This window comes from Phalacrocorax carbo, chromosome 4 (genome assembly GCF_963921805.1).
Source record: "Phalacrocorax carbo chromosome 4, bPhaCar2.1, whole genome shotgun sequence".
Classification (NCBI taxonomy): Eukaryota; Metazoa; Chordata; class Aves; order Suliformes; family Phalacrocoracidae; genus Phalacrocorax; species Phalacrocorax carbo.
Window position 1 is genome coordinate 75,787,237 of NC_087516.1, and position 15,690 is coordinate 75,802,926.

Consider the following 15,690-nt stretch of genomic DNA (forward strand, 5'->3'; position numbering starts at 1 on the left):
CTATGGGCTAAAATACAGTTTTATTACATTATTAGAAATCTGAAAGTAGGTTTGGTACTTTCGGACATTACCTTAGGCTCAACAATGTCCCAGTACCACCTCTTCTCCATCTTCCTGAGATAGCTGAAGCCTGCTGGTTTTTGATCACGTCAGGGTCGCTCACAAAATGCAAGAGGGATACGCTCCATCCTTCTCTCACCCTTGGTGAAAAATTCATCCCTTTGTAAGGGGCAACAACACTGGACTCAGCGGGACTTCAAGAATTGCACTGGGCTCGTGCTGCCCCTCTGCAGAGAAGTTAATTTAATTTCCACAGTCGTACCAGTGCTGCCTTCGCTGCGAATGAACTCCGAATGCATAATTTTACATCATCACCTTGCTTCTTGAAGCCCATTTTATGAATAAAAAAGCTAGTAAAAGTGAAGATCAAGGAGTGGAAAGGAGAGAGAGAGAAAAGTTGAAAGGTTTCAAATAACACACACTGAAGATTTTAAATAAATATTTTAATTCTATTATTGGCATTTACAGGTAGAAAGCATACAGTATGTTACAAATTTATCAAAATGTGAAAAATATGGATGTTACATAAGTAACAAATGTAAAAAAAGTATTTTTCTTACCTTCCCTGAAAGTAAGAAAACTATTCAGCATAGGAAAATATTGATATAAAAACACAGCTTAGGTAAAAAAAAAAAAAATTGAAGTTTTTACACAGTACAATAGGTTCATCAGATCTGCATGAAAATGTAAGGACTTTGTGAGGTTCTACTTTGCCTAAAACTTTAGGGAATCTGGGACAAACAGTAAGCTACATTAATGAATCTACAAGTAGTTTTCCCTCATATCCGCTCCAAAATGCTAGAGTGCAGTAATTTTCTATACAATAAATAATTCTTCAAAGTTTCCATCATAGAAAATCATATAATGCAGAAAATGCCACTCCAAGGTCACAAAGGCTAGGCAGTGCTTTAATAATAATTATGATAATACTTATTATAGTGCTTCATAATGTCTAAGCACTTCAGACGAGTTAACTAATTAGTCCCCACAACACCCCTGTGAGGTAGGCGAGTAAGTGTTAGTCCTACCTTTCTATAGTACAGATGGGAAAAGGAAACCTGGGGAGAAGCACAGACCGCAGCAGCAGCACAGCCGAGATGAGAGGCCAAGAGATGTGGAAATGGAGGGGTTTCTCCCTTGCTCCCGTTGATCGTGCCGCTGCCGCGAGCCAGGCTACCTGGCCGGGCTGACAAATGCCGATCGCTCCCCCCCCCCACCACTGCACGCGCTCGGCGGGTGGGGAGGGGCAGGGATCGGGGTTAAGCATCCCAAAATATTTCATGGAGATTCAGAAGCTCTCACACAACTTTGTCAAAAAAACAAACTAACCCAAAAGATTTAAAAAAAAAAAAAAAGGCAAAAAAAAGGCAAAAAAAAAAGAAACCCCCCACCCCTCACCCCCAAACAAACAAATAAACAAGCTGAAAAGAAAAAAAACTCCTAAAGTGCTGACTGGCTTGAGCTGCTTCTAGCACCTCTTGTATGGAATAAGACTTATAGCACTGTTGCCAGCAGATATTCAAGCTGATTTCATCACATCCATCATGTGAGCAACTGCAGGATATGGTAGCTACGTTTTCTGAGACACCTTACTACGGTAATTCCTTCATTCACCATCCTTCTTCCATGCACTTCTTATGGAAAATTAAATCCTCAATACTCTTGCATTGTAAAAAAATGTTAGTAGCTGGAGACAATATGCACATCCTTCACAATTAAAAAAAAAAAAAAAATTAGTTCTTTTTCAGAACAAAGCATTATTAATTTAAGAATCACAAACCAAACAATGGTAAATAGGGAACCCTTTTCAAAGGCTGCATGCCGAATATCTTGTTTTCAAATACAATGCATGCAGGAGAAATAAATTCATCCAAGCATAATTAAATTAAAAACGTTTTAAGTCTCTTTCAGCAGCATAATGGTTATTATTTTTAAAGTCTCCTCCAACCAAACTGGCCTGGGGTTCAAATGCTGACCTTTGCTTTTCTACAACCATATAACGGTTCGACCGGCCCCCGTGGCTTTGCACCGTGGCAATACCAGGAGATAAAGCCTATACGTACTGTTCTGCTTCCCCGTCCTTGGAAACAGGCTTCGTTGTACCACCTTTGCTGTCTTCACTTGCTGCTGCTGCTGCTGCTACTTTTTCAGGAAGTGATGCCAAATCTTTGAAAACATCCACATAATGCCCAAAGCCCGGGCCCCAGTTCAAGAGGTTGTCCCAGTTGAAGCTTCCCGCTTGCTGCCCCAGCTTCACAGGCAGGGAGCTCTCCCCCGCACTGGCGGTGGTCGCCTGTGCCCCCACCGGACCCCCCTCGCCTCGGCGGCCAGGGTACCGCCGGGGCTTCAGCCTGGCGCCGTAGTTGTCCTCGTCATCCGCATCGGACTCATTGACCTGGGATAACTTGGGCATCCTGGAGGTGTATGCTATGGGCTTATCCCTGTCGTATTCCATCTCTGAGCAGGTGAAGGACTCGTGGGAGTCGCTGTCGGAGGAGGATTCGGGCGCGGGAATGCCATCGGCCGGGTTCCTCGTCCGGGACAGAGGCCTCCTGCAGTCCTCCTCAGAAGAGGACCGTCCATGGTCTGCGCTGCAGATGCTGGGGTTTCTGGGGCGAGGGGTGTTCAGTCTCTCCACCTCTTCGATGGACAGCCCCACCGGAGGAGCAGAATCCAGAGGGATCTGCCCAATGGGCTGCTTCAGGCGGCTTCCCGGTCGGGAACCATGGCTCGCCATGGTCTGTGGGCTCTTACTTCTCCTCCCCAGCCGAGTGGCATAGTTAAAAATGCCAGGCTGGCAGACATCATTGTGCATCTCCAGTGGGCTCCCTTCCCTTATGGCGAGGTGCAGCTCCCTTGCTGGACTGTGCCTGTAGAAGGTCGACGATTTGGAGAAGGGTGCGGGGCTGTGCCGAGACAGGGGGTTGGGAGTAGGGCATGCCGAGTGGCTTAAAGACGTTGTCCTCAAGCCCTGCCCGTAGGCGGGCTGGTAGGTCAAGCTGCTGGCTCCCAGGGGCATGGGGGACTGCCGTGCGAAGCCCAGCGGGCTGTGCCTCTGGATGGAGAACTTGGGCGTGTGGCTCCGAAACTGCTTGTAGTGCTGGATGATGTCGGCGTCCGAGGGGGCGATGCTGCTGGCGTTGTCGATGTCGTAGTGCTCGATCTCGGGCTCAGGGGAAGCCAGCGGGGCGCTGGGGATCGTCTCCGTGGCGTGCGGGATGTCGGTTTCGTCATAGATGAGATACGGGTTTTCTCTTTCGATGATATCGGGTTTGGGGTTCCCTTCAGGCTGCTTCCTGACAGTCATGTCATCGCCATATGGCGGGATGTTGTCAGGGTCATCAAATGCCACGTTCTCGCTCCCTTTTTTCTTCTTCTCCTTTGTTTTCTTCTCCTCTTTTGGAGCTTTTGACTTCTTTCCTCGGCACTGGTTGCAGAGGATGAGGCTGAGGACCAGCAGCGCCAGGACAGTGGCGCAGCTGCCCACGATAGCTGGCACGGCCCAGAGGGGCAGCGAGAGCTCGGCGGGGTGTGGGGACGGCAGGCAGACGTGACCACCATTGATCCCCGCTCTACACTCGTGGCCCGGGGCGCACGAGACCCCCAGGCACGCCACCACCGCCTCGCACGTCCGTCCCGCGTACGCCTCGGGGCAGCTGCAGGTGAAGCCGGCGTGCGCCCCGGGCTCGCAGCTGCCCCCGTTTTGGCAGGGGCTGGAGGCGCAGGCGCCCGGCGGGACGCACTGGTAGGCGTACCACTGGTTGATGCACATCAGCTCACCCCAGCAGGGACTGCTGGCGCAGACGTTGGGACCGCGGCAGCCGATCTTCACCGAGGGGTCTGTTTTGGAGAGAGTGGCGAGGCTGTGCTTGCCCGCAAAGGGAAGGCTCTCCCCGCCGTACTTGATGTAGGAAATGCAGCCGTCAAAGCCTAGGAGGAAAAGCAACAGTCACGTCGGGACCTGAAGACTGAAGCCGCTGTCAACAGAGGCCAAAGACACTCTGAGCAATACCACGCGAAAGGAGAAACCTTTCGACCAGCAGGTGACGAGACCTGCGGTGTGCCTGTGTGCCCTGAAACGAAAGGGGAAACACAAACACAGAAGCAACAAAATGGAAACCCCGATGCTGCAACAGTGGTGACAGCCTTATTTCTTGATGTGGTTTTAAGCAGTGCACAGTGTGTTAGCTACACACATGAAGCCTCTGTATTTTCACGAGTGAATCTTACGTGTACTGAGCTTACACTGGTTCCCCAGACTGTGATTAATGTACAAATTTCTGTGATATTAACCATAGCGGTGCAATATTTAAGTAATCACGTATATCGCTAGAAGGACGGCCTACTCACAGATGTTTCAGTATCTGACAATCTGTACTGAATCATTTAGGCTCAGGTGTAAGGAACGTTTTGTTGCTTCTGTTAAATATTTCCTCTTACACTGTAATGACTATTTTGTTCGTAAACTTGTGATAATTTTGGAGGCTCATATTAGATAGGGACTGAAATCTACTTTTAAGAAGAAGATTAAGTAAAGGCTGGTCACCCCTGGTGCTTCTGGAATAACGTCTACACATGCACCTTTTAAAATTAATGATTTTCACATCTCATCTGCGCACAGAAATGGAGAGTGAAGATAAAAAAAGTAATTAAGCAATTCCTCTGAAGATATATGCATGATACTTATCAAAATGATACCAAGATATCTTGGTTCTTTTAAGTCTGCCAAATAAGAATTCAGAAACAGGCCATGGTTTTTACCTTCAACATTAAGATTTCAAAGCAATGAAAATACTCTTAAGTGAGTAAATAGAATGTACCAAAACCTGCAATTGAGATGCTGTAATTAACATATGTTTTCTAGAGGGCCTGTAAGACATTTAGCACTCCCACTGAATTCATTAAATCTGAAAAAAAACAGGCAGTTGTAAGCAGAAGCCGAAATATAATTTGAAATGTTGATCTGGCTTTTAAGAATTCTATAGGCTGCGCAGGAGAAGGAACTACTGCCCGATTAGGAAGTATCTACCTCAAGCTTGGAGACTGGGAATAAAGTTAAAAGTGAGGAAAAAACCTTAATATAAAATGCAACGAAATAACGGAAATGTTTTACCTGGGTAAAAACAGGTTGCTCACACATAGACTCAACTCTGCTGCTCACTGAGCAGATGAGACTTGGGGTTTGCAATGCAAATGGATACTTTTGTGATAGTAGCGTGCTTATTTACAGAAAGACTCATCGAAGGAAGTCAGGAGGTTATATTCTCAGATTTTTATTATAATGTAGTTTCCCCTTGAAGCAGAATTATTTTGCCAAAATACTAAGCGACGAGCAAATGGCTGAATTTTGCAGAAACATGGTATTTTCTAAAAATATATTGTTAAACTGACTCAATTTTCAATTTATGGACCCATTTCACTGAAGCTAAATGAAAGGCTCCATTGTTCAGTAAATAAGCCAAGAATTCAAGTGGTTACCATAGGGAAGCATCTATTCTAATAGTATTTAATGTCTTTAAAGTGAATTTGAACAAATATTCCTTCTAATGACTTCATTCAAGATACTTAAATGGTTTTGTTTCCTAATTTTCCCACATTCCTAAAGCTTATCATCCACACGGAGAAACCTGTGTGCAAGAAAACATCAGCTTCCATTCCCCTTTGCTTGTGTGCTTTCCAGTTTCCCCTGTTCCAAGCTGAAGTTGCTCTCGTGCCTCTGCTAAGCCTCCTGTCTTACTGCCCCCTAAAATCATGGCAATACTTTTACGTTTCTGAATCGTGAGCGGCCTTTCCCCAGGCTTCCCACAGCTTGGCTGTAGCCCCGCCAGTGGTGACGCCGAGTTTCAGTGCTGGGAGAGCCCAGGGAGGTGGGATTATCCCCAGCCTCTGTGCGGTGGTCGCGTGTGAGGTCGCAGGAAAATCCAGCCTTTTGCCAGCCTAATAATTCTTTGTGTTCCCAAGATTCAATCCTTTCTGCAAGGGTTTTAGGACAGTGCAACCTCCTGCTGGCCTCTGCTCTGAGCTGTGACAAAATGGCACACAGAGATGTGTTTCTAAGTTACGCTCTGAGTGTCCACATGTGCACTTGCTGTAAGAAACATGTTTGCTTCTCCTTAACTTCTGTCCTTGGGATGCCGTACGTGGTGCCAGGTTTACAGGACGATATTATTCAAGACCAAATTTATCAGGTATTTCCAATAAAAATAATCACCAAGGAGAAGGAAAGTGCCACTACTCAGTTCTGAAGCCTCGCACTTGTGTGAAAGAATAAACAGGAGCAAATTTTCCATACATGAGAGTGTCAGTGAAAGATTAATTTCTGCAAACGTATGCTGGGATGGAAGAACGGCCGCTATGAATGGTAACTTTGTGAATAATTGTGGAAAGCCCTGTAAAAATGGGTAGCACAGAGATAAATGTTATGAATATTTACTCTGTCATGAAATAGTAAATACACTCAAGTTGTATGACATTACAGATTTATAATCTTCAAAGTATGTTGGTTTAAAATTTGAGCACCCTCTGATGTCAGAAATGAAATATGAGCGGGTATCAACATCAAATACATTTCACTAAGAGCTGCGAGTCAGGTGGTGTAAAGGGACATGAAAGAGCCTTCTAAGTTCTGCAAGCACGCTATTTGTGTATTATTTCCATTCTGGAAAAGTTGTATTTTCTTTCACCGTTACTTAGTTTCATTTTCTCCAGTTTTTACATTCCCAAATAAAGAGGAAATTGAGGATTTAGGTTCAGGTGGGAGCCCAAGCAAAATGGACAATTACCTTGCCACACGCTTGGTGGTCCCTTGCAGCAGTGATGTGATAAACAGCAACAGGGATTTTGTCAGCTCTACCTGGGTTTGAAAATGTTATTGGACAGACCAGCTTCACAGCCCTGGAGTTGTCACCCGCATACATTTTTGTCTGCCTTTAATGGTACTGCAAATATTTTTGACTCTCTGAGTTCATGCAGAGTTTTATACCTCCCCCTTGTAAATCCTTGGTATGTCGTACACAGTGTAATCTAATAATAAAATCAAATCAAATCATATGAATCAGAGATTTTGGATTGTGTTTTCCTAATGGAAGCCAGACAATCCTAATTTGTCTGCCACAGCATCAGGCAGTGGTGAGGTTTTAGCATCCTCAATTTTCTTTTTTCCAGCTTTTTTAAAAGCCTCTGACTTTTCCATGCATACGTTGCTCCTAAAACATACATGTAAAAACGGTAAAGGTAAGCACAGAATTCGTATGACTTCATACAAATTCACTGTACACAAATGCGAAGCACGGATTTGCCGCACTCAACCATCCTTTATCTGGTCACAGGGCTTGAAGACAGGAAGATTTTTCAGTACAAAAGCTCTGTGAAACCTACGTGCCTGCATTGTCTGGAGTATCTCACAGTTTGTAGCTAAAATCACTTCCATCTTTACTTATCGCTGGGGAATGATATCAAATATATGTTATCTACTTCTTTTGCCAGGGTCTAAGAGAGTTGCTTTAACTCTTAAGGGAGACTGATTTACCTCTTAACAGTTAGATTTCAGTCAGAGGGTGGTTCCTTATTGTCCTTGGTTTCTGTTGCTCAGAAATAAATCCTATTCTTCATTTGACAGCAGGATAAAGCAGGAGGAAGTTGGAGTTTCAGAAAGTATTTTAATCATATTAAAAACAGGCTAAATCCCGCAGTACTTACCAAACCCCTACAGAGACAAAGTTCTCATTTAGCATTTTTACCCAAGTAAAAGATTTGCTTTGATTTTCCAGATTCTGACCCAGGTGAAGAATAGATCCTTTCTTCTCCATTAGCATAACAAAATTATAACAACTGATTTGACAGACAAGCAAGCAAACCCACTCCCCGCCTCCAGAAAGCTGTGGGGACGAAGTGCCTGCTTTGGAAACAGCAAGGCTGCAAAGTGTATTGAAGGAACAAAGTCTGCAATCCTTCCTCATTCAATGTGCAGCTTTCCTGGCGAACTATGGAAGTACATTAGAAAATAACAAAGAATTACAGTACATTCTGCAACCTTCAACCAAACAGAGACCCTTTCTCTTCTCAAATCTGCTTATGTGCAGCATATTAAAATAATAATAAAAATTACCTGCAACTGTACTCTTGAAAGGTTGGCTGGATGGGATTCCTCCCAAAGAAATCGTAAGAACATTTAGTCCACCAAAGTCTTGCGTGGCGTGGAGAATCTCTCGGCTATGAGTCTTGTCGACCGACAGGATAGTAGCGGACCCGTTCTTCTCAATGAGTACCGAATGCCACTGCCCATCTGCCGCGTACACTTCTGGGATATTTCTTTCCACTTTCCCAGCAATTCCAGCATCGGATACGTAATGCACTTTCCCACCTTTTATCTGATCAGGAAACAGCAAAATGTATGATTTTAAAATGATACACACGTAACCACTTCTGTCCACACATAACCAATGTAATGCCTATTCAGCAGAGCTGCAGTAACACATGGCTTCGGTTGTAATAGGAAGCCTGGGTGTATTTTTTCCCAAATAACCATTTTGTACTAAAAATTCATTAATTATTTAGTACTAAAAATTTGGGCACATTTAAATACATCACTGTATCGGTAGAAAACTTGGAGCTGCCACCCACTCATTCCGCGGCTAATCTCATACGAGAAAAACCTATTGAGGGGCCAGCAACAGGGCATGGACGTGACAAAACATTTTAACCAATGAAAGAATAATTCCTCCTCCTGCTTCAATGCAAGTGTGGAAAATGCTTTGCAGAGTAAACAGATGTTGTCCTCGCCCAGAAAACTTGCATCTAGTTTTCATTTTGACACGATTCGGTATGTGTACAGCATGGCAGGACTTGAACAAGACTCCCATTTCCTACCTGTTTTTGCTGCTAATTTGCATTTTGCAGAAAACCAGTTGTGTTTTAGAAACCTTTCTGAAGAGGTGCAAAGTGTATTATCTTGTGCGAGTTTTCAAACGGTGCTTACTTGAGCAAACCGCTTTTAAACCCGTAAGATGTTAGGAAAAAAGGTTTCTATTCAATTCCATGAAAAATGTTTTGGCTTTTCCTCTAGGAACAACGCCTCGCAATTCTACCGAATCATGCGATGCAGGATTTCAAACCTCTTACTAGCTCAATATTAAATGACCAGTGCAAATTCTGCATTTAAGATATAGGCGTTTAAGAAAACCCCAACATCCAAACCTGCCAGCTTCTCAAATACTGGATAGGAGTTAGGTACGTCAGGCGGCCTCCTAAGGGTGTACAGATTCGCGTACAGCTCATACAGGGTGGCTCTGCAACTTGTTGGAAGTTTCCTTCCATACTCTGCACGTTTGGCCATACACGTTAAATAAGCCGACCGTTTCCCCTCCCGCGTTCCTCGCTGCAGCTCGGTCGGTCCGTGACGCGTAACACGAGCGTGCAGAACGCGTGCACGCGTAGCCCAGGAAAGGTCGAAGCCCCAGGTTTGTTGAAAGCTCTCTAAGCCTCGCGTGCTTTGTTCCAGGAAAAATAACGTTCACCTGGGAAGAACTGCGAGGTGACACACTGGCTACAAGAATGCTGCTCTCGTTTCCAGAAATTGTTAAATGCTCTGGATTTACTTCCTTAGTGATGCAAGCTGAGGACTTTGTTCATGCAGATCAGCTTTAATATGGCTGTAAGACCATGCTCATGCCTTGGCAGCAGCCTCAACTGAGCGTATCTAGCACGTATTCCATTTGGATCAAGAAATACGACGGTTAATATATGCACGCACTCCATCTATACATGCAATAATTTGGACTGTTTGAAGACGCATTGTTTGAGGGGCTCTGATAAAGCTGCCCCTCAGAGGAGGGATGCGTTTGTCACTGGCAAACGCAGGTGGCATACACCTGAACCAGCACACAGGCACAAAGAAAATCCCACATTTGGAAATGCAGTCACACAGACATTTGTAGCATATTAAACAACATTTGCCAGAATCAAAAGTATTTATAAAAAGATTAACTGGGTGGAATATATACGTATATTCATGTCTGTAGCCTGTAACCGGTTTGTTAGTCTTATTTTGTCTTTTATGCTCCATGAAAATACTAGCTTGTATTTTGGTCTTTACGTAAGCAAAAAGAAATACACCGTATCAGACAATATCCTCTAAGCTTATGGGAAGACTGAGCACAGAATCGTAACTTCTAATCCCGCATTAGAGAAAAACTGTAGAATTATTTACCTGTCAGCAACTGATATTTTGCATACTGATTTATGACTCTCTAGCTCCATTTCTGTTTCTTTAAAATTGCATGTGACTAATGCTAACAGACTCATAAATAACATACTAGTGACTTTTGGAAAATAAAACTTCCAGAGACAAGACCGGGCCATGACTTCTTCAACCAGGAAAAAATAAGGAATGTTCATCTTGGTTCCTTGAAGCACAACATATTTCTAAATTTGAAACAAATGCTGATGCTGGCAATATTGAGTAACACCCATTTCTGGGTTTTATTTAAACGGCAGAGCAACTGACAAGTAGAATATAATGAAAAGAATGAACCACTAAAGCAAACATATTCCTAACTACAAGAATGATTCAACTTTACTAACACTCTGAGCCTGCTTTACTGAACAAATTGCTTCTTATTTGTCTTAAATCTGAGCACTAGCCTTTACAGATTTACGGCTCACTGGATGAGATACCATTCAAATGAATTATGTTCTGGTTTGTTCCTGCGACTCAATATGTGCATAGAATTGCAGAATGGTTTGGCTGGGGAAGGACCTTTAAAGATATCTAGTCCACCACCTCTGCCACGGGCAGGGACATCTTTCACCAGATCAGGTTGCTCCAGGCCCTGCCCAACCTGACTCTGAACACTTCCAGTGATGGGGCATCCACAGCTTCCGTGGGCAGCCTGTCCCAGTGTCTCACCACCCTAACGTATTCGTCTGTTAGCTCATATAGGTTACATGCAATCCACATTCTCCACTCGTACAATTCATAGATCTTAGAGCTACAGCTTTGCTAGTTTAATCCGATTTCTGATGAGATGTTCAGCCAAAACAAGGCAGACAATTTCACCTTTAACCTGCGGTATTTGTCCCATTACTTCTACCTGAATTAGCTGCAGTGGGTATTATTTGTGGGAGAATAAGCTGTGACAAAGAGCCTTACGAACACGGAATCCCCTACCTTCTTCCTTTTTGTGTGTTTTTAGGGAGACATTTTCCATTTGAATTTGACCATTGCTTAGTTTAATCTGATAATTTCTGTATCTTTCCTGGACTAAGGATCCCTGTATATCATAAAGACCTCTCTCGCGTTTTTTTTGGGGGAGTTTACATCCATCTTTTAGTGAACCAGCTGCTCGCAATCTTAGTGGATCTGATTTATTACCATTTCTCAAAATTTTACCCCAATCCCATCTCACCAAAACCAGTTAACTACAGGAGGAAAAACGTGGAGGCACGGCGGTAGCCACAGGACTTTTAGGTTTTTCCCTAGCACAGTTTAATATTTAAAAACATCTGGCAGGTTTTCTCTGAATGCTTACACTTTGGATAACAGCATACTAAAAGACCCCCAAATCCAGTTATAAGATTGTCTACTTTGAAGACTGAAGGGACAGAAGCTCCTAAAGCTCATCTTCTGCACTGGGAGCGGACTGAGATGCCAAGGAGACCTACGCGTGGGTTGGCTTCGCTGACATCGTGGGCCACCGCCGAGGGGAGTGCTTGTCGTGATACCTCCTCCAGGTATGAGCAGCGGCGCAGAAGCCATCCTGTACTAACTACAGTTAAATTACTACGGTTTTATTAACTAGAATCATCTGGGAACTTTTCGGCAATAATCGGTACAGTGATGTTACCTCTCCTCCCTCAAACTGCTGCTTCTGTTACTAGGCAAACCTCCCTCCACTCTTTGCCCTTGCACAGCTGGGGCTGGGACTTGACACCCTCTGCTTGCTTGTATAACTTCACCAATATTAACAATAATAAGACTGTTTGCATAAACACACCACTAGTGGTTTCAGCCAGGAAAGGCAACTCTCTCCTTTTTTTTTTTTTAATAATGCTTATAGAGCTGACCTAGCAAATTCTACCAGGGAGAAGAAGGTAGTATTTGTTTTTTCTCTCCAGAACTCAAAATAATGAGATCTTATCTGCTAATATGACTGAAGCAGAAACCTCCTATCAAATGATGCAGTAAAAGTGTACTCCAGGGAGGTAATGCAGACTTGCTTCTTAAAGACAGCCGGTGTGTCGGGAAAGCTCTGTATCTCTGACCAGGCAGGTGAAGAATAACCATGGGGATGAAGCTTAGAAAGTGTGAATTTCTGTATGAGTTTCTTTAAAAGTCAGGGAAAAAACTTGGAAAGCCTTACAGCAGTCAAGGAAACTTGGAGCTTACACCAACCCAATAAAGGGGCTTGCCAACATCACTGCTGTACTCATTTAGAGTTATGAGTAAATGGACTGAGTCATAGCCAGGAACTGAACCATCGCTTTCTCTTGAGAAAGGTAACTTCTGCAGCAATACACTCTTTGGGAAAAAACCCCAAAACTGTGTGGCATTTGAAGCACTAATTCAGCTATGTATCTCCAAAATAATTTGATATTGACACTGGTCTATGGGTAACCTCACAAATTCAAGTTATCCCTCACTTCCTAGTTTGATAAGCACGAGCCACACCAGTAGGAATTAATGAAAACTTTTTGGCAGTTGTTTGCTTGGCTTAAGAAGGGTCTGGGTTCAAGGCCCGAAAAATCAGAAGATAAAAGGCCAGTGATTAAATTATTTGTTCTGTAGAGTGTAACTTAATGATGATAACAAATATGGCAATGAGTACTGTTCCTGTGGCCTTAAAACAGTCATCATTTGGAGTCTAGACAAAACTGATTAGATGCAAAACCATCAAGATCTTCTGATACCTTGGCAAATAGCAAGGGAATTGTTGAGAAGATGAATGATACTGGAGCAGTGCCTAGCCTTGGTTAAAGACCTAATATTTTATAAAGGAAACAGCAAGAGTAATGGAAAAATGTGATTTTGATCACCACGCACGAGGCAGTCCAATCTAATCAAGCTCAGCATTAGCTCTAATCTTACCTTCACAGTAGTGAAGTTGCTGCTTTCCTGGACGTGAACTAAAACACCGTTCTCGCTTCTTGTCCTGAACTTCACTTCCAAGCGGTCCGCGCTCGGGGGTCCTGGGCCAGCGCCTCGAGTGCCGTGTCTCATCACGTATTCTCGCTTCTTGTTTGGGCTCATGTGGTAGTCGAGTCGTCCTTTGCCTTCTAGCGATAAGGCAGTGTCGGCAGTAATATCTGGGACAAGGAGAGGGAAGCGCTGAGTATGCAGCTCCTTACAGCTATAGCGATCATCTGCCTAATAACAACCATTTTCTTCCAGGGCAGAGATCAGGTTCAGAGCAGGTCAGGGACAGAGCAGGAGTGAATAGTAATTTCTACCCCTCTATTCTTTGGCTTCAACCAGAATGTGCGTTTGAGAGTGGGAGTGTGCTAGTAATTTACTGCTGCTATCAGTCAATAGTAAATTAAAACTCGCCAGGGAACAAGTGAGGGAGTAAGGAAAAAAATTTGGCTCTCAGAACTGTAATTCCTTCCCAGGGATGTTACTGTTTCCATTACTGCAAGCAGGGTTTCATGATATATTGAACTCTAAGCTCTTCAGGGCAGAGATAATGACTTTCTATTTGTTATGGCATAAAAAAAAGAATAAAAAATGGCAGAGCATTGACTACCAAATGCTGTTAAAATTATGGCTAAATTCTTTTGTAAACCAGCGCAATAAAAGCATATAAATCAGCCAAACAATAATGGGACATGTAAGAAAACAAAGCCCAGTCATTATGCTACAACTACATGGAAATAAATCACGTTGCCCTCCTATACAATCCTATACTGATTTACAGAGCTATCCATATGTGAGCTAATAACCCCAGAGTGTAAATGGCTTGCTTTTGTTTACATTTACCATATTTTCTTGCATATAATCTGACGGTCGTTTGCTAAAAAGGCCTACAGTTTGGAGAAGCCATAAGCACATGAACACAATGTATACATGAGGCGAAGGGTTTTCCTTTACCCTCTTACCTCCCCGTAGCAGACAAATCCCTCCTCTGGGATAGCTTTATTTTAGTTACTGATTATACTTTATTGGGAAGCAGTAGTTTTAAATGAGTTCAAGTTACCTGAAATGCAACATACAGACCAGAAAATATAATATATGTAACTTGTTGCTATTTTTAGCTCAGGAAAGGACAAAAGTCCATTGTGGACTTTTCCTTCAAAATTATTTAAGAGGCAAGCATGCTGCTTGTTTTCATTATTTTATAAAATCCGTTATCCCATGCCCCTGGAAAGAAACCCTTAATGGCATCCAGTTAAACCACAGTTAGGTGTACATTAAAGAGGAAACCAGTAAAACCTTCTCCATACATTTTTCACAGTGCTTTCCCGTCAGTCCATCTTTGCAGTGGCACTGCTGCCATGACCAGTGATCAACACAGGTGCCACCATGTTGGCAGGGGCTGGTCGTGCAAGCACCTTCTAGTCTGGGGCATCTGAAACCAATCAGAAAAGTAGATGCTGAAGAACATACGCACAAATAAGCCAAGAAACTGTGCTGGGAAGCGTCCTCCCCCCAGAAATGCAAAAATGGAGAGGCTTTTCCTCATACACAGCTCATGTTTCTAAACAGATGCCAATTTTCAGCATCAAGTGATGACAGTCTTATGAAACAGAAAGGAAATCGGAGACAGTGAAACTCCTATTATCTGTTACACAAGAGAAGAAACTATTCTAGGTGCTTTTTACGCTGCAGATCTCCAGAGGCGACTTATCACAACAAACAGCACGAACTTGGGAGTTGGAAGAGGAAGGGTGAGCTAGCAAATCTGGACGCAAGGCTGACCTAATTGCTACAACTCTGACTTCAAACATTGAGATGAAAAAAGCAATAGAATCACACAGTCCATCATTTCTGAAAGGCCTCTCGGAGGGTACAAGGGAAATTCGGTGATACTTGAGAGGCAAAGTGATAGGACAGACGTTGTGGATTAAAGAGAAATAAGAGGGGGTAGAGATTTAGTGAACCGTACGAGTACGGTCAAACCCAGGTGGAATATATGAAGAGATGCAGTAACAGGGCTACTCTGTTTCAGCCTGCAAAGCAACATCAATAATAATTGGCAAGAGAAACGTAATGATGCTGCTTTTTTGAAGCCTCTGCAATCTTTTGTGAACCTTTTATTCAAATTCACTTTCTTCTTAAAATTTTTCACACTTGCTTCTTAAAATTTTTCACAGTTTTCATTTTTTTTTACAGGAGCTAGCTGAAGGTGTCTGAACGGAATAGCATCTGACTTTAATGACAGCTTCCTCTGTTGTAAACGTGGTCCATTCGATACCATATATAGCAGACGTACTGATCTAAGATTCCTTGAGCTGCCAAAGCCTGGCTGGGCTCCAGGGGACGTCCGTTGACGGCAAACTCCATTATACAGCCCACAAAATCATGGCTTTCCACCTGTCCTCTCCTTTGAAGGATAGGCTCTACAGACCTGATGCCACCAACAGTAACTCGATTTGGTTGTACATCGAGAGTCCTATAAAAGAGTCAGAGAAATAATT

The 15,690-nt window shown here is 43.4% G+C and overlaps 1 protein-coding gene across 1 annotated transcript in view; it reads right to left on the bottom strand.

The window, feature by feature from the left end:
* Positions 1–482: 482 nt before the first annotated feature.
* The window catches only part of FAT4 (FAT atypical cadherin 4), a 150,590-nt gene continuing 135,382 nt past the window's right edge, over positions 483–15,690 (bottom strand). The window contains exons 13-17 of the mRNA XM_064450492.1: positions 15,486–15,665; positions 14,497–14,621; positions 13,145–13,362; positions 8,168–8,429; positions 483–3,990 (exon numbers count right to left, since the gene is read on the bottom strand). Coding sequence (XP_064306562.1) covers positions 2,114–3,990; positions 8,168–8,429; positions 13,145–13,362; positions 14,497–14,621; positions 15,486–15,665 — 2,662 coding nt within the window. The 3' untranslated portion in view covers positions 483–2,113. The remainder of the gene's footprint in view (positions 3,991–8,167; positions 8,430–13,144; positions 13,363–14,496; positions 14,622–15,485; positions 15,666–15,690) is intronic.